We start from the raw sequence: 19385 nt of genomic DNA, 5'->3' as shown, positions 1-19385 counted from the left end.
GAGCAGTGGAGGGTCCTTGGCCCATCACTGGTCGTGTCCTGTCCGTCTGGGCCCCAACTTGGCCTGGCTTATTATGCCGCATTTAAGTTTAAATACGGCCGCAAGGATTTCGCCAATTGCCTTTCGGGCTATCGATAATCCGTTTGCAGTAGCCAATTTGGTTTAGAATTTATGCTGATTCTCAGGAGATTCTCCAGGAGTTGACTAAACACATTTTAGAACTTTTAGAACTCTTGAGAAGTAAGTCAGATTTCTTCTGGATACCTATGGAATATCCATGGAGCTAAGAATAGAATTTCAGGGAATTAAAGAAGAAGAAAGAGTGCGCAAAAATGTAACTATCTTTGCTAAACTTTAGGGGAATTACAGGTACTAATCAATGTTTTTGGTTGAGCTCTGACAAAATGGATTTAGAATGCGATCCGACACCCTCTGTGCGCTAAATTCCATACCAATTTCACTTCCCATTTTGCTTCGCACATAACGCAGCATAAACAATATTTTTACACATTTTGCCCAAGCACCCATTTCCACTTAGCAACCTTTCTGGCCCTTAAGCCAAGTCGGCGCTTTTACGCCGTTCGAAGGCGGCAAGGATACGAAGCCGAACAACCACTTGATGATGAAGAAATTCTTCCAGCTAAAAAATTGTATTTACAACATAATTTACGCTTAAAGCGAGTGGAAGGGAAGGCCGGAGGAACAAGGTGCGATGGGACGATGGCACGAAGAGCGGAGAGCACATAAAACCCCATTCAAAGTGCCGCCACTCAAGTGCCACTTTCCCATAGTTGTCGCAGGCCTCGCTCCCGCTCCGGCCAGGAAATAGAAGAATTTTATGCCTTTAACGACAAATTTTTAGTGGTCAATGCAATGGCGGCCACTACAACGACATCCCTAGCTTCAGCCCGGACATTAACCAAGCCTTCTTTTGGCCGAACAGTCGCATAAAGAAATGGCAAACTTGCTGACTGACTGACTAACTGACTCACCGACGAGAGCTGCTGCCATTTTCCTCTTTTCCCACTCGACGGGCTTGTTAAATTATGTAAAAATATAATTTTCCTTAAAAAAAGGCATTTGGCGGTCTGGGGCTGCGGTGCGGCGGTGGGAAATCGGCAGAAGTGTTGTGGCAAAGGAAGGTGAAAATTGTATTACACGCAGTCGAGTCGAGTTCTGTTCTGCACTCGTTGCTGCTGTTTTCTGTTTTCTGTTTGCCGTTTCGCCTTTTGATGTCGTTGCGCGAAAATTGAATAAAAATAAAATTGTAATGCGTTTGCGTTTGCACAGCGTGCGACGCGGGGGAGAACCGAACTGAGGGGGCACGTTAGTGGTTAAGCCCTCAATGAAATGGAAATGGAGGGAGATTAAAGAAAATTTGTAAATTAATGAGATGTAAAGCTCGAGTAACAAACACGCAAAACGCAAATGATTAAGTTAGACATTCGCTTAACAGAATTATGGGATTGGCATTAGGGGAACGAATTAGAGAAAAAGTTCTCAACAGAGCTAGAACTACAGGAACAGTGTTCAAGTAGAAGTCTAAAGTAGTGCAACCAATTTAATACAACTATTTTGATTCTCTTTGAATTCCCATTAAGGTGTATGGAAATATGAATTCCAGAAGTTTGCATGCTTATAAAAATTAAAACTCAGTATAGACAAAAACAATTTTATATTATATTATTGCCCATTAAAAACCAGCTCCAACCATCTTAGGCATATTGACTGCCTTCATGTAACTCAGCTGGAAATTCGACACTTGCCTTGCTTACATTACGAAAGTCGTTATATATTTGCTGAAATATTAATTGATACCAAGCCAGGGAGAGGCCCGGAACAGCTGGAGGCGCTTTCACCTTATTGATCCTGCTGCCCACACAATTCGCAGCTAATTGTGTCAGCCCATCCCTCGGTCAACACTCCTCGTTGGGGCTGACGAGTATTATGGGGCCGGGCACCAATCCCAGCAGAGGCCCAGGACCACCCAGATACTCGTACAACCAATTTGGTAACGCACAAAAACTGCCTATCGTCCTGCGGAGAGCAGGGCACTCGGATCCAATCCAGTCGAATGTGGAACACATTGTGGCCTTATTGCTTTTAGCCAGAGCTCGCTTCTTGTTTATTTGTTTGTTTGACTGATTTGCTGCTGTTTATTTTGATTTCCGGCTCAAATACTCGACGAAGGAGGCGGTTGGGTGGTTGGGTTGTTGGGCGCCAGGGATCCAGAGAGCCAGGGATGTGGTAGGCTGGAATGCCGTCAGTCTGGCAGGCAGCGGGTGTCCTTGTCGATTTCTACATTGATTTTGTTGTCCCAGCAGGAGTTCGATTTCCTCTTCAGATCAGCCTCAGCCCTGGCTCCCTCCCCCCCACGTCCTACTCGCAGAGAGGGTGTGTTTGTGTAGCAGCAGATTAGTGTTGACAAACAGGCAAATGGCAAAGGTGACGGCAGCCTCTGCCAGCAGCAACGTCCACTCCTACGAGTAGGTAATCCCATAAACACCTCCCGAACTCGAGTCGGAGCCGTTTCCGGGAAAGGAAAAACCTTTTGAGGGTGGCAACATCAAAGGGAATCGAAGTCTACGCAGTGGAAATGGCTTTTCGATTGGCCCAATAAAGAGTTAATAACACTTTTTTGTCTTTACTCTGGCACATTCTTCCACAGATAGTTCACCGCCATTATAATTTTTCATAAAAAGCGCATTGCGATGCGATTTATGTTTTTGTTTTGTAATATATTTTTTTGCGCTCCAACTCCGACTCTGTTAATGTCACAATGCCATGGGGCCATAATTCCCGTTTTACTGTTGAGCATCAACTGAGCTGCGGCCCGACATGGAATAACTTTTAGTCGCTCGATAAAAATGTTAATATTTCATTTGAGCACACTTTTTTAAGGTTTCTCATCGTAAACATTTTAAACGCCATGATTAATTTTTTTAACTGCTGCTTTTATTGTCGCGAATCAATGGAAATCGTTTGAGTAGGTTAAGCTATTTTGGAATACGATTGCTAATAGAAGTTTGGTTCAACTTGGAAGAACAATATTAATAGACTTCCAAAATAATATTTAAAGTTTGTTGTTTCCTACGAGTATTACAAATATAAGAGTATATATGTACGAATTTCCGAACGTAAATCAATGTAGCACAGCATATTTCTTGAAGAAACCAAACTGTTCTCATGCCTGCGAAATTTTAATAGAAACTACCAGATTTTTGTGCTATTAATCGATTTTTTTTCTAGAAGAACTCCATACGGAAAATCCTACACTCCGCACACTGTTTTTTTATTTAAATTCTCTATTAACTGTGGTCTAGTTATTCTTTCTTACTAAGAATTTTTATAATTTTAAATAATATTTTGTTTTTTCATTAAAATTTTTTTGATAATTTCGGTGGTTGCTTTAAAGAACATTTTTTAAGTTCCGCTTCCCGTTCACTTTAACTTTTCTTGCAAACATTATGAAGTAAATGAAATTAAAATTTAATCATTTGACTGAGGCTCTGTTCTCGTTTGCATTTCCGCCACGGAGAAGGAGCAGTCGCAGTCGCTGTGCTGACTATTAAAATGTTAATTCAGCAGAAATAATATTGCAGGCTGTTGCATTTTTAAGATGAATTCGTTATAAATATACGCACATACATACATATGTATGCACATGCAAGTAGATACGAGTATGTATGCCTGTGTGTGAAAGTACAAGGGAGACGAGACCATGGAACTGCCCAAAAGGAACGTGCAGAAATTTCATTAAGGCCACAAACTGAAAAGTAATTACGAACAATTATAAAAACGTCTATTTCACACATGCCACAAAAATAAAAAATAAACAAAAAAAAAAAAAAAATGAACCGAAAATTATTGCCAACTTTAGCGCAGTAAACTTTTGCCAGCAATTAAATATATTTGTCACTTCAAAATGGCTGACAAGTCGGAGATTTGTCCGGGAACGCCCTGCCAGGGTGCAAGGCGTTTGGGCAAGACTGTCGCTTGTTTTGGCTCTGTCAAACATTAAGCTGTGCTGCATGTCTGAAATGTTTAGCTCAAGTTCCGTCTCCTCGTCACGCCCTCGACAAATGCAAAGAAAAATTCAACCTCAACACAAACTTGGCCAGAAGCTGGCACCCGTGACAAGTTCTCGCAAAGTTTCTACTTTTTTCTTTTCAGCAACTGCTGCGAAGCAGTTAACTGCAGCAGCCACAAAGAGCGAGCTGCGGGCGAGCCGTGGTTACTGCAAAGTTATAAAGTTTTAGCCATCCAGAGCATTGTATCATACTTATTTGGGTATACCCGTACCCGTACATATCCCCGCTTATGTATGTATATCAGTCAAGGAGAGAACAGTGTTATCTTGGATAGAAATATCGCATTAAAATATCATCTAAAGAATCCCCACATCGCGATGCATTGGCAGCACTTAAATACTATTTATAAAAGTTTATTAACGGCTCAAATTTATGCAGAAGTAAATAAATATTTCAGCTTATTTTAGATGTATTTGTTCAATATGTTTTGCGAATCAATTCTCAATAGATCAATTTGCAAAAATAAAATTCTTAAACTTTACCAGCACTTAAACCAGAACCAGAAGAAGAACCTTAAACAAAAGCAACTTAAGAATTTCCCTGCAATCCTACCTCAAGAGCTGAGGCAAACCCCAACCGACCCCAACCGAGGGTCACCAGCAGCAGGGACACTCTGGATGCAGCCAAGTGGAATCAATTAATCTTTTCCTGCAAACATTTGCCAGTTGCCCCCAGCCCGAAAAACAACGGCAGCAAAGGCATCACCAACATGCTGACATCTAAGGAGTCCAAAAATGAAACCAAAAATGGTTGCACAGCACCCCGACCAATGCTGAGTGAAATGTTTCAAGAAAGTGCAGCTTGCAGCCATGAAAAATGATAAATTTCACTTTGTAGGGCCCAGACTGGGCTGGTTCCCACACTGCCCCCAAAACCCTACATTTCCTCATGCTCTTTTATTATTTATCAAGCTTATTACGAAAGCAGTAGCAGAGCCCGAGCCAGAGGCAGCTCCGCTCCCCCGGGGCGTGGAAGAACCTCGCGCTGCAACTGAGCTGCAACACTTTGGGGCACCCTGTCCGGGACGGGGGCTGGGGCCGGGGCCGTGCTTGACGCTTGGTTTGATATTGAAAAATTATTGCTTTTTATGAAATAGTGTCATAAATTATTCGTAATACATTAACAATTATTTAGTAGTTGTTTTTCCCCCGCGCTCGCTTCTACTCAAATGTGTGATATATGGTCCGTACTTACTCAAGCGCGACTCGACACAGCCCGACACAGACACCCATCGAAATTAATTTCATTTTGCAATCAATTACCTAAAATGAGAACAGAGAAAGAGCGAAAAATGTAAGAATTAGTAGAGGCGAAAATAAACAATGCTAAAAGTAAGGGAAGAACTATAAAGTTTTGGTTTCACAGCAAATATCAGTCTAAAATAGTGATTGTCTATATACTCGTAATTTTTATTGCTTTATTTATTTTCTATGTTTATCTGAATTAACTCAAGCAGTAATAACTTTACTGATACTATACAAATTAATATAACTAGAGCCGTATACTTTATGAATTCACTTTTAAAAAATCTTCTTATTTACTCAAGACAGTCAAGTTATGCTAATCATTTGATCTGTGGGGGGACTGAGACTCCCTGCAGTCACAGAAAAGCAGTCTCAACCTTTCTCAATAAACTAGAGATTAATCTTTAGCCAGACTTTATGTCACATTATGTTTCCCTTTTTTGGCATATTTACATCGACGAGGGAAGCTATCAGGCGAGTAAACACCTCCAGAGTCTCCTGCCGGGGACACTTTTATTGATTTATCACGTCTGGCGTGAGTTATAATTGGATGGCATGGCATACCAGGGCGGGAAGACGAGGGCTGGAGGGCGGCGGAACTGTCTCTCATCAAGTGCAAAGTCAGGCCGGAGTAAGTGACGTCTCCTGGGCAGATTTATGGCACATTTTACGAGTGCCGCTTGTGTCTTTACGATGGCTTCTTAAAGCCTTTCGGGTGGTGCAAATTGTGTGATTAGCTGATGAAAGTGTAATTAAATTCTGAGGCGGCACTCGCGCCAAGTGATTTATTTGTAAGGCGTGGCCTAAGATTGCTTAAATTTATTAATTATGCGTAATTAATTAGCACGCGTGTGGGGTGTGAGGCTGACTTCAGCCGCTGTCAGCGCCGAAGGAATGCACAGTGGTTTTGCTCAGGCTTTTGTGCTGCGGTTGGCAATGGAAAGGCGATATATAGTTGTTCAGTTTGTCGATTGATAGAGGTCTCCTATCAATTCGAAACATATTTTTTTGGAAATTTAAGACCTGCCAGGATTTTCAGCAATTTAAAAGCCAAATTCAAATCTTCATGGCACATCTCTGACACACACAAAATGTGTAAAATATTTACGTTGTAACGCGAAACTTGTCAGAGTGCTGGGGGACGGCTGTCAAAACATCCAATGGCCACGGTGGGCGTCATAATGGAATATTTTAGCAAATGATTTTTAATCGTTCCGTTGGCGCCTAAGCCAACAAGCAACAATAAAGGCTGGAGTGCCAAAACGAATTGTTTGCCATGTGTCTGCTCCTGTTTTAGGGGGCAACAGCCTTTAGAAATATAACCAAATTCACGTGAAGGCCAGAACGGGAACGGATGTAATTAATGAACCATATGAAGCGCCAGCCACGGCTCATCTTTATTCTCTTAATCCAATCTGTGGGAATAAAGATTTACAAGAATTCGCCACCTATCAGCCAACATTCAATGGGATCAGGGGCACAGATAGAGAGAGAACCAACCCATTACCAGTTATATTGCACACATTTGCTTAGCTCCAAACAGAACTCGCACCGTAATGGCCCTGGCCCAGGCCCAGGCCCGGGCCCGGGCCCGGGCCGCCTCCATTCACTCACGACATGCGGAAGCACTTCAGCAGCTGGGGCCAAAGGAAGAGCAGCACTGCATCCACCCAGAACTTCCTAAACCGGCACATATGCTTATAATGGCTTTTTGCAACTGCCACTCAGCCAACCAACTATGTCCGCAGAGCCGCCAGGAGAGAACCCACCCCACGAGTCTCCTTGCCGTCGTCCTACTCGTTGTCGTTGTCGTTGTCTAGTCGTCATTGTCGTCGCTGATGTTTTCTATGGCTTAACGTTGGGTTCATCGATGATGACATTTAGTTTATTTTGGGCTCTTTGTCCCATTCAATAAAGAATAAAGAACGAAGAAAATTGATCCGACTTAAAAATTAAAACTCAAACAAGTGCTATAAATAATTCCATGATGAATAAAAATCTAAGGCACAAAGATATGGAATTTAGAAATAAGTTTTCTTTAACAGAAGATGTACAGTTTTAATTGCTAGTTATTACTTACGAAATTCATTCATTCTTTTAGATATCTAGGGTTCATAAGAGTGTTTACAATTCCACATGGATTTCCACTGGAAAATGTCTCTTTCCCGCCCCATGCACTTGCTCTCTCTCTCTCTGCTCTCATTGTCATTTCTGTTGCTGCTGGTTGTTGTTTTCGTGTCCGTGGCTCGTGTACTTTAATTGCACCTTTTGCAGCAAATGTTGTTAGCACACATTCCACACACACACGCGGCCCCTGGGCCGCAAGAGGAACTCAATGACTTTTCCTGTGGAGCGGGTAGCGGGGAGCATCAAGCGGTTTGTATGAGTATTCGCATAAAAAGAGACGTTGCCACTAGCTTAAGCAGAACCCTACGCCCTGTCGTTGTAGTTATAGCAGTTGTAGTTTCTGATAATATGACCTTTGCCACTTGGGCCGCAGCACGCAAGCGGGAAAACGGAAAACGGAAGGGCGGAAAGCGGCAACGGGATCTGACCGGGACATTAAGTCATTTAGTTTTATTAGTAACATCGCGCCTGAGCCCCGTGGTGGTGGGGCCTGCACGGGTTAAGCATATGGGTTAATTGCATAAATTAAAGCTACACGAAGTTGTTGACTGTTTAAATTATTGCCATGCCCGTGGCCGGCTGGGGAAGGACATGGAGGTGGCATCGAGCTGGCGAACATAAATCATTGTTGGCATTTTTAAATTGGCTTCTGGGCCGACACATTCCGTTGCCGCTGCTGGCCAGGATTAAGGGCAGCCCGAAGGAGCTCCAGGATCGGGAGCAGGAGCAGGAGCAGGAGCAGTCCAGCAAGCCACGTAAACCTTTCGGCAAACAGGCTAGCCAGGAGGAGATGGCCTGGCTACCAAGTAGAGGCGAACGGAAATTCAACAAAAATTGACTCAATTTGAATAAGCCATGGAAAGGGCCGAGCGGCAAAAATATGTAAAATGGAAAATGAAAAAGTCAGATACGAACGATGTCAGACGAATGCAAACACATAATAGCAATGCCAGCAAAATACAACACAACCGAAACAAAAGCCAAACAGAAAAATGCCCAAGAAACGAAGAGCAGCAAGTAAAATGGAAAAGTTGAGCCAAAGTGAAAAGGAAATTCCCTGCCACAACACCTGGGAATCTGGCTTCGGTTTCTGTGGCTTAAATGTGGTCACAATAGTTGAAGGAGTGAGTACAGTAGCATTAATGCTCACAAAGGCATTCTCGTATATCCACCGAGCAGATGTAAAATAAAATTAAAGGAATGTACGTACATATAGGAAAATAAGAATCAAATTATACATAAAATATACATAACAGAATATTAATTTTACATGTATTTTGGTCCACTGGTATAGTGAATTTCTGTAGATGAACACTGAATATCTTAGCTCTGAACTTTTAATCTGAATTTAAGACTTATCTGACAAGTAATGTTGTGTTTTTAGCTAGAATTTTGGTTATGATAGCTCTCAATCCCAAATCGAATTAATATCCAATTCAATCAGCTGTCAGTTGGTCCAAGGAGAACCTAAGCCATCTCCAACCCACAGACACCGCCAACAAAGTGGGAACTTTTCCATGTTGAATTGAAATAAGTTTTCAGCAACATTTCGACAAGTTTCTCAAACACTCCTCCAAGGCATCAACCCGGCAGACAGACATGGAGGGAAACGGGACAGAAGGCAACGCAATTGCTGTCAATAAAAGCGTGGAAATTCTGTATGCAACATGAAATTATGAGCAATGCCACGGAAAAGTTCTGCCAGAGCGGACGGGCAGTTGGTCTTTCGGGCGGGAGCTCGATCTGAACCGCTTGTGCGAATACAGAACCAAGAGCCACCCACACTGCTGTGGAGCTGTCTAATGCATTGATTGATGAGCATGTCATGAACTTATGACATTGATAGTTATAAATTATTATTATTTCGACATTGTACTGTTGTCCGGAACATTTTCTTCTTGCCGTTTTCCCATTTCCTTGCTATCTTTAGGTCCAATGGCAGCAGAATAAAAACATTTGACAACTAATTGACTTTTAAAGTGCGCCCAGGGAGAAGAGAACCGAATACAAATGATAACAGAACAACAGTTCAATCCCGTGATGAATCACCATAAATCTCCAGACGCCCTTACTTTCACAATTGGTCTTTCTTACACACAAAACATCACAGAAATCATCTCAATTTAATAGGAGTTGTATATATAATTTATAAAGCTAAACGATAAGGCTTGTTTTGGTTCTTAAAATGGGCAAGTCAAATTAGTTTTCGCATTCCTACTAAAAGCGTAGTCCTTAAAAGATAATTTGGCATTAAGACCCAACCTCGATGCGTTTATTTGGCCTGTTCATTTCCATTGCTCTACTGGTAACAACTTCTTTAAGAATTCACAATTCCATTAAAATCAAAATTGTATTCTCCACCTAAGTACTGAGCTTTGGCAGACAACAAAAACATAGTGCAATAGAATTAGAAGGTAATCCTGCTCTTTGGTTCTGAAAAAAGTTTTGAGTCGATCATTAATATCATATCCTTTAATATCATTAATAGGACTTTGACTTTATTAATAGAACAAACATTTTTTCAGATGGATATTGCTTGAAGACCCATAAACATATCTGAATCTTAGTAAGAACAGCCTTTTAAAAAAATACCCGATATCTCTGCCGAAAATTTGAATAAAAAAGTATACGAATGTCTTGGAAAATTAATTTGACTTGTAATAGATGTACCATTAAAGGGATATCTTTCTAAGAGATCCTGTGAGATAATATCAGCTCGGCTATTTATACACGCTCCGATGCCAGACATTCGCCAGGTGCAATTTAAAAAGTTTTTTTTTTCGAAATGAACTCAAATGACTTTCGAAAAACATAAGACCTCGTTTCGATAATCCTCTAGAAATCATTGTGCTAGTGGCTGCCATTGTTTTTACGTGTTTATGCGTTTGGTATTGTTTTTTACTCGTATTTTAGAGTGTTTTCCTGGAATTGTAACGAAATAAAATACCTAATGACCAAACACATTTCCCATTTTCTGTTTGTCTACGATTTTTCATGGTTGTGGTCGCCTTTCACACGTTTTTGTTGCTGTTTATCATTTTGGCATCTTCATTGCTGCCATTAAGCCCACATTATGCTGCCCACCTGCCACTTGCAGGACCGGCCAGGCCGCAGCGCCTGTTGCCCGACTGGCCAGCCGACTGCCCACCTGCCGTTTTATAAATGTCTCAAAAATTCACTGCGCCAGCGAAAAGGAGAGGAAACACTACATAGCAGTCACAGCCCGGCTTTCCTTGGAGGGAAGGCAACATTTATAAGAAGAAATTTGATAAATGCTTCTCGCGGGCTTATTTAATGCGCAGTGCCCAGTGCGTTCATTGTGTGAAATCGTAAAGAAACCAAATAAAATATAAAAACTCTCCTAGGGTTGTGCAGGACTTGGCCGTTTTTTCCTTTGTGAGATCCCTGGGACTCTTTCGCAAAAGTTACGCGCGTAATGTAGCGTCGATTTTTAAAGTGATTTTAATGCCGCGAAGCTTTCATTATATTTTTCTTTGCGTTGAATTATTGAAAAAGTTCGGTGATTTTTCGTAAGGGATTCGAAGGATTCAGAACTGATTCAGAACTAGCTGTATTATATAGGTATATAGTTCGAGTGTATGAAGCTAATGCAGTGTTTCTAGCTAATGTGGGAAGGATTATATTCATAAAATACATAACACATATCCGTCACTAGAAACGAATTGCATGCACTGCCATGGAGAAGTTCATTTTCATTTTTGGGAGCAGCCTGATGCGAATTCCTTGCCTGAGTATGGGCTCAGACAATGCCATAGCCATACATGTACGGGTATATTTGACATTCGTTCCTTCATTGGCTTATGATGGATTGATGACATGGGACACTGAAAATATTTTTTCGTTTTTTCGTTTCTTTCATCCTGAACAACCCAGAATATGTCAAATGTTCCAATGGTTGAGAAGCAGCAAAAACTACAACTGCAGAATCAAATTAATTGATTTACTTTCGTTATGTCACAAATCGTTGTATCGATGTCCTCGTTATGTTGTCTATCAATCTATCTAGTTTTCCTCCAAGATTTACTCCTCCTAAATTTCGGCCTCTATGCCTCTAGAAGTTGTATAATTACCATTGCCGTACATGAACCTTTTCATGCTCTACTCAGAAATACCTTTTGAAAATTTCCATGTATTTTTTCTCCTTCAAATCCTTGAAGATCGGATCATTATTGTAGCCAAAACGATTTAACTTATTCTGACTTGTTGTTTTGCTCTTTAAACACTCTGGTCCTCATGGTGCTCCTAATGCTAGACCAACACTTTTAGGGAACATGTGTAGATCAAGTTTGTTTAACATTATTTTATTAACATTCGTTGGTGACAGCTCATTGTTAGCCAAATAATCAAATTAAACCAAAACTTTTAAGTATCCAAACAAACAACGCATTTTTGGATTGTTTAAAGCAGAGAGTTTCAAGTCGTAAAAGGATGTCAAACTCAATGTAAACTTGGAGATATATCAAATTAGCATTATTCAAAGCATTTCAATGGCTATGAATATGCAATACGGGACACATGGGCCATGTGTGGGGCCCACTTGACAGCCTGGACGCCGAGTCCCAGGCATCAGTCCACAGACGCAAAAATGTGTTTTAATTTCCATGCATCACGTGGCGCTCACATGACGACACGAAAATGATGATGATGAGGTTGCTGCTGCTGCTGCTACTGGCTCCGGTTCCATTGGGAGCATTTACTTTGGTCTGTGAAAAGTTTGTTTTGATACGTGTGGGAGCCAATGGTCTCCCGGCCGCGGAAGCAAACATTTCCCGCATTTTCATCAGAAATCATCATATTTGGTAAATAAAGTGGATGCCCCCACTTTAGGCCTGTTGTCTTATTTATTTAATTTGTATTGCTTGATTGTGTTTCATTTCAGGAAAGCAGTCCCGCACCACTTATGTGTGCAACTATTTAAGCTGATTTCACGGAAAACTTTTTTATAATTCGAATTATGGCTTTGAGTGGATTTTTATGGTTTCTGATGTGATCTGAAGTCCTTGATAAAAATAAAAGAAAACAAAAGTTTTGTTTGCTGTGTGAGGGATTCTGTTGGGTAATAAAAACTGTTGTGAAAAATAATTTCCTATGAGTGTAAAACTAGACCATAATAATATTTATATTCCTCTTAAATTTGTTTGAATATTTAAGTAGCGAAATTCCATTCTTAAAAGCCAATTTGGTGGGTAAAATTTAACAAAGGGTAATTTAAAAAACAGGCGCATAATTTTTGGATTATAAAAGAAACACTCGGGAACGTCCACTCACAGTAAACACCAGCTAGAAAAAACAACAGAAGTGAGCAAATAATGGGCGATGGCAGCGAGAGCCATGGTTATGGTTGAGCACAGTAATTATTTTAAATTGTAAGCAACAATATTTACGCATTCGTAATTGGCAGTTCGGCGAAACAACAATTACAATAGCAACTGCAACTGCAATTGCTGTTTGGATGTAGGGAATGGAATGGTTTATGGTTTCTCGTGTGCTGTGTAATTTGCACATTTTCATTAAATTCACCTGCATTTATTTTTCTTTTTTTGTGGGGGCTTGCTTCAGCCAACAGCCAACAGCCGCGCCTCCATTGTCTGGCCACATTAGCACTTGGCCCAGTGAACCAGCAACTGAGACTGGCCCAAACACCACCCACAGCGGCGGCAACAAAGCTTTTCACTTCCTGTACGGGAACTTAATGAAAATAAATCCAGAAAAAATATTAACAAAGGAAAGGCGACGAGAAATTGTATAGAAACGGGCAGGGAAACAGCCAGAGAAGCAGGGCACTGTTCACAGGTGTACAGCTTAAACGTGTAACTGTGCCCGGAGGATTTCTTGATGACGCATTCAACAGCTCGGAAGTAATAGACCCTAACAAACAAACCAAACAAACCAGGATCTAGCACCTCCTCTGTGTGGAACGGGGGAGGTGGGGCAGTCCAAAAGAAAGACCGTCTAGAAATGCTAGCCAAGATGGGGGAACTTCAATAGAGCTCGGGCACAACTATGAACCACTTGGAGCGTGAGATATGCAACTTCCCTCACAGACCGAAAAGAAACCCATTTGAATGGGAAGTGCATAAAATGATTGTGCAGGTGTGAGGGCGAAGCACTTTCAAATTTAATTTTACTAATGATGAATTAGTCCGCACTCATTATCCAGGTAAGGGTACATACAGATGTCAAGTGATTTACGATCTATCTTGTCTGGCTCTCTTGAAGTATTTAATCAAACTATGGAAACTTTATTCAGCATTCAGACTCTAGTGCAGCAGGTGTTACCATGTATCCCTATAATAAGATATAATAATATATAATTTTAAACAATAATCAAACTAAGTATAACATCGAAACTATCCCCAAATTATCATTAGAAAAATATTCCAGTTCCAATGCGGCTTTAATTCAAAGCAAATCGAGGTCAAAAGATCACTGAACATGCCGAGCACTTCCATTATTTAATATGCCCAGGGGAAGGCCACAACACATTTTAAATCAATTACGGAAATGTTTCGCTCAATCTTTCAATCAATCAATTGGATTTGTTTGCTCTTTTTGCGCTCACTCAATACCGAATGCCATCAATAACAATAATTTTCATAAATATGATAAGGCATAAATCACAAGTAGCAGGCGCCACAAAGTGCCCTGGCAAGGGTCCTCTATTCCTAGTCCTGGCTGCTCAATGTCCCCAACAATGTCCCTCGTCAGTCTCTTCTCTGTCCCTTCCCTTGTCTCTCTACGAGTGCGAGTACGAGTGCGAGTGTTCCCCTCATTCCGTTTCCTGGCGTGCCATGTCACTTGGTCATGCGAGGCACGCGCTTCACTGAGAATGGCAAAAAAGAACACGAGTGGGGGCAGCCTGGCTAAGCAGGACCTTTGGCCACATGGACACAGGACTGGGGAGGCAGGAGCCAGGATCCAGGAAGCAGGCCGCAGGACAGGACAGGGGACGCGGCAACGTCACGCGGCGTTGTCATGGCGCAATAAAAATAAAAATCTAATTAGTATGCCGTTGACAGTTTAATCGTGATTACGCTGGCAAAAATGTCAGCTAAGCGGGTGGTGCTGCCCGGGGAGAGGGCATACCAGAGACGAGACGGCTGCATGAGTGAACCAAAGTAAGCGTCAACATCCACATGCCACATCCACATCCACATCCACAGTTGATTCTTGCTCTTGTACTCGTAGTTGTTGCTGTTGCTGTTTCTGTTGCTGTTCTTGGACGTTGAGCCCGGCATTTCCGGCAGCCGCCGCATGCATCGCGTGCGTGTCGAAACACAAGTGTGGCTGTGTGGGTGAGCTTTCCACGTTGTCTGTGCATGTGTGTGCCTGAATGTGTATATGCATGCGGTTGTGTGGGTGTCAAAAGTTTAGCGCTGAAAACCGTTCGTTGTTGGATTCCCGAGCGAGTCAGGAGCAGAGAGAGAGAGAATGCCAGCAAAACGCTAAGCAACAAAATATTAAAGTAAAAAATCCAGAAAACGCAAAACCATGCTCACAGCGAACAAGTGGTGCGCTATAGAAGTTTATAAATTATTCTATCAGGTAGTCGAGGTGGTGAGAATTTAATAGAGATAGAATAGATCATTGCACTCTTTTTCCTATTCCAAAACGGCGATCACTTCACTTGAAGGGACCCCGCAGGTAGTTTCTTCGTAGAATCCACAATATTTCTATAAAATAATACGTTTTCGGTTCAGTGTAGCACAAAGTTTCAAAATATATTCAATATGTTTTAAACGACGAACTTGGAAAGTTACGAGTTGTATTTTCCTTTCGGAAAAGTTTCCCTTGTCTGGTGGTTCATCTGTGAGAAAAATGTAGCTCTCAGAAGGCGGCTCTACCCGATGGGAGCCTTTTTTGTCTTATTCCAGAGTCTCCAGTCTAGTGGTTCGTGTATCAACTGTATTTAATCTGTTAGATCAGTTTTATTAAATAAAATTCATGGTCAATTGAGAATAGTCAATTGTTGTTCGGGCACACAGTGTGGGAGGAATGCAGCTATTGTATGAGTTTTGTGAGTGCATTACGTACAGATCCAGATTCACGGTTTCTTTTTTCCGAACCGGACGGCTGACAACAGAAGATAAGCTGAACAGCAGAGAAGAAGAGGAAAAGCAGTCAGTCGTAATATCAGCAGTTTCGAGAGTATCGAGGACCGGAAATTAATGTTCTTATACTTTGCCAGTCCACTGCGTTTTCATATTATAAATGAACATTCAATTAATGCAAAGCATACATATGGGCATTTCTCTCATGTTAATTGGGACAGGCGTACGCAAAAATTATATTAAAAATATGACGCACCCCTTGACTAGCCCTTAAACTGGTGCTAAGGTTGATTTTTGGCAACTGTTAGTTTTTGAGATTTTTGCTAAAAACCAAGCCACTTGCACGGCACAAAAAAAGAATTGGTTTTCGTGGAGATCAATTTGACGTGAATTGATAATTAAAATGGTATTCATTTACTCTGTGAATTTAAGTTTATATTCGGTGGTGTCTAATAAACTGTCTGAAAAGCTCTTCTGGCAAACCTCGCTGGCATATTTTTGGACTCTGCCTTTGACGGGTAATGTGCGTCGGCTCCGACCCACACACACACACACACACACACACATCGAAAGACCGCCTCAGTGCTGGTCATTGGAACGCGTGTGTAGTGAAGGATACGCGAAACGTGATTGCCATTTTAAACAGGCCCCGGCGCCGTTTCCCCTTTGATTTTGAGTGTGTGTACGAGGGTGTGTGTGTGTCCTGAAATATGACTAGCTTGGTCTAGACTGGCGGTGGGTTGGGGGCAACTGGGTGAGCACGTCAGTTGGCCACATGCCAGTCAGCAGTCAAGAGTGGGAATCAAAAATCAAAATCAAGCTGTTGTGTAGCTTTGGCCTAGACCGGAACCGGAAGTCGCTCTGATGAATTGCCCTGCGCCTGTGCTCTTAAAGGCTCCGGCAATTTGCTACCAACTTTCAAGTTCAGCTTTACGAATGCTCCTCTCCTCGCCCATTGCTCACATTTTCCAGTTTTTAATATAAAATGCCAAAAAGCGGACATCAAGCGGGGGATTTATGAGCGCTTCTTTTACAACTTTATTATGCCCCAATCTCACAATGAATGAAAGAGCCAGGCGCGAGTGGGTGTGGAGCTGGGGCTGGGGCTGGGTCTGGGAATACGAAATGAAATTAAAGCTGCCGGAAATGCTGACAAAAAGACAAGTCATTGCAGCAGCCATTTTGCCTAGAGTGTCAAACGGAGAGGGGGACAAAAAAAATCTCAAAAAAATAATAGAAAGAAAAGCCGGAGAACTGAAATGGAATCCGAATCATATTGCGCTCCCTGCCTGATGGGGACTCCAGCAAAGTGACAAACAAACAGTCGCACGGAGCGTCAAATTGCAGCGAACGGGGAGAAATATTACAAAAAATTTTGCGCAAAATATTAATGAAAAATGTTCTTGGAAAGGCAAATGGGTGACAAGACGGGCAGGGCTGAGAGCTTTGAGTGGCAGAAAAAGCTGAATGAATGCCTTTGCAATATCGCAAATATGAATTGACAGACAATGCATCTGGAATCAAATAAGCGCAAACACAGAGCACAATTGAAGTCAATGGAGTGTGAGGAAATTACCTTGGTAGAACAGTAGTCAGGTGGGAGAGGCTTAAGGTGATGGGGCATGCTCACAGACGAACACTAAGCTGGACTTAGTCTTTTTACAGGTGCCCCTTCTTGGGAATTCCCATTGTCGTTGAATGAGCTAACAAAGCTGGTTTGTTCGATATGCATTTCAAAGCATTCTTTCGCACTTTCAGAGCTGGTAAATCGATTGTTATTTCAATTCCAATTAATAAATATATACCTGAACTCAAAGTTAATGAGCATTTCGTATCTTGTTCAACATTTTTCTGTTTCTGTTTTTATGCAAAAATCGTACATCTAATATCCGCCCCAAGGGTGGCTGATTAACTCTGGTGGCTTTGCATTTGCACCTTCCAACTCTAGAGCGGAGATTAACTTTTAGACACTGCTACAGATTTGTTTGTGCAACTGTTTGTGGTTTCTGGGAATGTGTCAGTGCAACTAGAAAAAAATAAACAGAATCGAAGCATGTCCGGCGTACAGAACGGCTGCACAAAATGACGACCGCAAAATAATTGAACCGCAAATGATGTGGATGATGCAGTTGGCAAAGGGAAAGGGAGTGGGAGGGGCCGAGGTGGCCGAGGTGAATGTGTCAACTCAGAATGTGATTCATTCGCAAATGTTGAGCATTATGCTTGATTAATATTTAATATGATCGGAATGCTGGGGACTTTAATTGGGGGGCTCCTATTTCAAATTATCGCATTGAACAGCCGACAGGCTGGACGGCTGCATAATGGATATCTGATTAATTTACTATGGCACACTCACCTGGCAGGGTCGCTGTGTAAACAACGGCAAGGATGAAAATGTTTCGCAGTTTAATCGCCGGCAGTGGCATTCTGTTGACTGTTTGTCCACAAATGTGATTATTTATTGATTAATTAGTGAATTTTTCGTGTCGCACAGCAGTCCGCAGCACTGAGATTTGAAGTACTCCTACTCGCACTCGTACTCGTATGAGCAATATCCGATATCCGCTGGTTAAAACCGCAGAAATCAATTTTTACATTCGCTAACTCGCCCCGCCATCCCTTTGTGCCGGGGTCCAGCTTGTGCAATTTCCTTTTTTTCCCTCTGATTGGTTTTACTTTTTGCTCTATTTTGCGGTTGCATTTAATGCATTTTTCATTTTCCGCATGTGCTTTTGCGTTTGCTTTTGCTTTCTTCGGTTTAGCAGTCAGCCACAATTAGCAATCTGCACAGTGAGTCCCATTTGTGTTCGGATTCGGACACCTTCATGCCACTGGCATGCCCGTGGATCTGTTCACACACGAGTATGTTCGGGTTAGCAGCATTTTCCATTGAACTCGATTTGGCTATTTGCATTTTTCATATCCCTTTTGCATTTTTTGCATATTCATTTCCTGTTTTCCACAATTCTTGCACTTTGTTGCTGTGTATTTTATATGACTTTACTCTGCTCCCGCTTTGTTGGGTCCATCCGCTCCCCGTATGTGGCCTCTACACTGTTGCTGGCAGATGATGGAGCTGGAGTCGGTTTCCTATCCAAGCTGAAATCGGATAAGTGGCAAGGGAAAGGGGATTAGGACATGTTTCATATTTGAAGCATTTTTGCTATTAATATGAATTATTCTCGATCTTTACCTAGCAATCCAGATATATCTATAGCTTATACTCTAAGTTCGGTTAATATTTAATATATATTTTGTTGGAATGTGGAACCCACACACATTCCGTAATAATTCATCCATTGCTATTTATACTTTGTTACATAAACATTTTCAGTGTTCTGTATGGTATTCCTTTGATATACGATTTAACATATCGTTTGTCTTCTCAAACTTCTCAGACTTTGTATAGCACATCGTCATCGCATTACCTTAATCAAATCGTATTACTTTTCGCGTTGCCTTTCTCCCACGAGCGGAGAACTCTTTGCTGCCTTGACAACTCCAATCATCGTGAAATTCAATATCCCAAGCAAGATTTACTGCCTCCAGTCCCCAGCCCATCAACCCATGAACCCATCTGGGGACTAAATCATGGACGGACGCTTTAAGCTGCATTGGCTTTGGAGTTTGGCAGAGGGAGAACAAAACAGAAGCTCAGTGCATTTTCCAACTGACTTGAAAATCCAAATGTTGCCCATTAGCAAACCAAATACGCACAGCTCATGCCACGCCACCACGCGACTGGTGACGGTTACGCCGGAAAGGGGGCAGCGCACAGACTTTGGCGCCACAGAAAAGCCTCGCCCTGAGCCGCATGCGTTCGCCGGCTGACTTTACATTGGAAATTG

The 19385-nt window shown here is 41.9% G+C and overlaps 1 protein-coding gene across 1 annotated transcript in view; it reads right to left on the bottom strand.

Annotated features, from left to right (window-relative positions):
* The window catches only part of LOC111071771, a 37362-nt gene extending 19105 nt beyond the window's left edge, over positions 1 to 18257 (bottom strand). The window contains exon 1 of the mRNA XM_022363278.2: positions 17894 to 18257. Coding sequence (XP_022218970.1) covers positions 17894 to 17963 — 70 coding nt within the window. The 5' untranslated portion in view covers positions 17964 to 18257. The remainder of the gene's footprint in view (positions 1 to 17893) is intronic.
* Positions 18258 to 19385: the final 1128 nt, after the last annotated feature.

This window comes from Drosophila obscura, unplaced genomic scaffold (assembly GCF_018151105.1).
Source record: "Drosophila obscura isolate BZ-5 IFL unplaced genomic scaffold, ASM1815110v1 contig_46, whole genome shotgun sequence".
Taxonomy (NCBI): Eukaryota; Metazoa; Arthropoda; class Insecta; order Diptera; family Drosophilidae; genus Drosophila; species Drosophila obscura.
The sequence above is the reverse complement of the archived record's forward strand: the minus strand, read 5'-3'. Positions and strand labels throughout refer to the sequence as shown.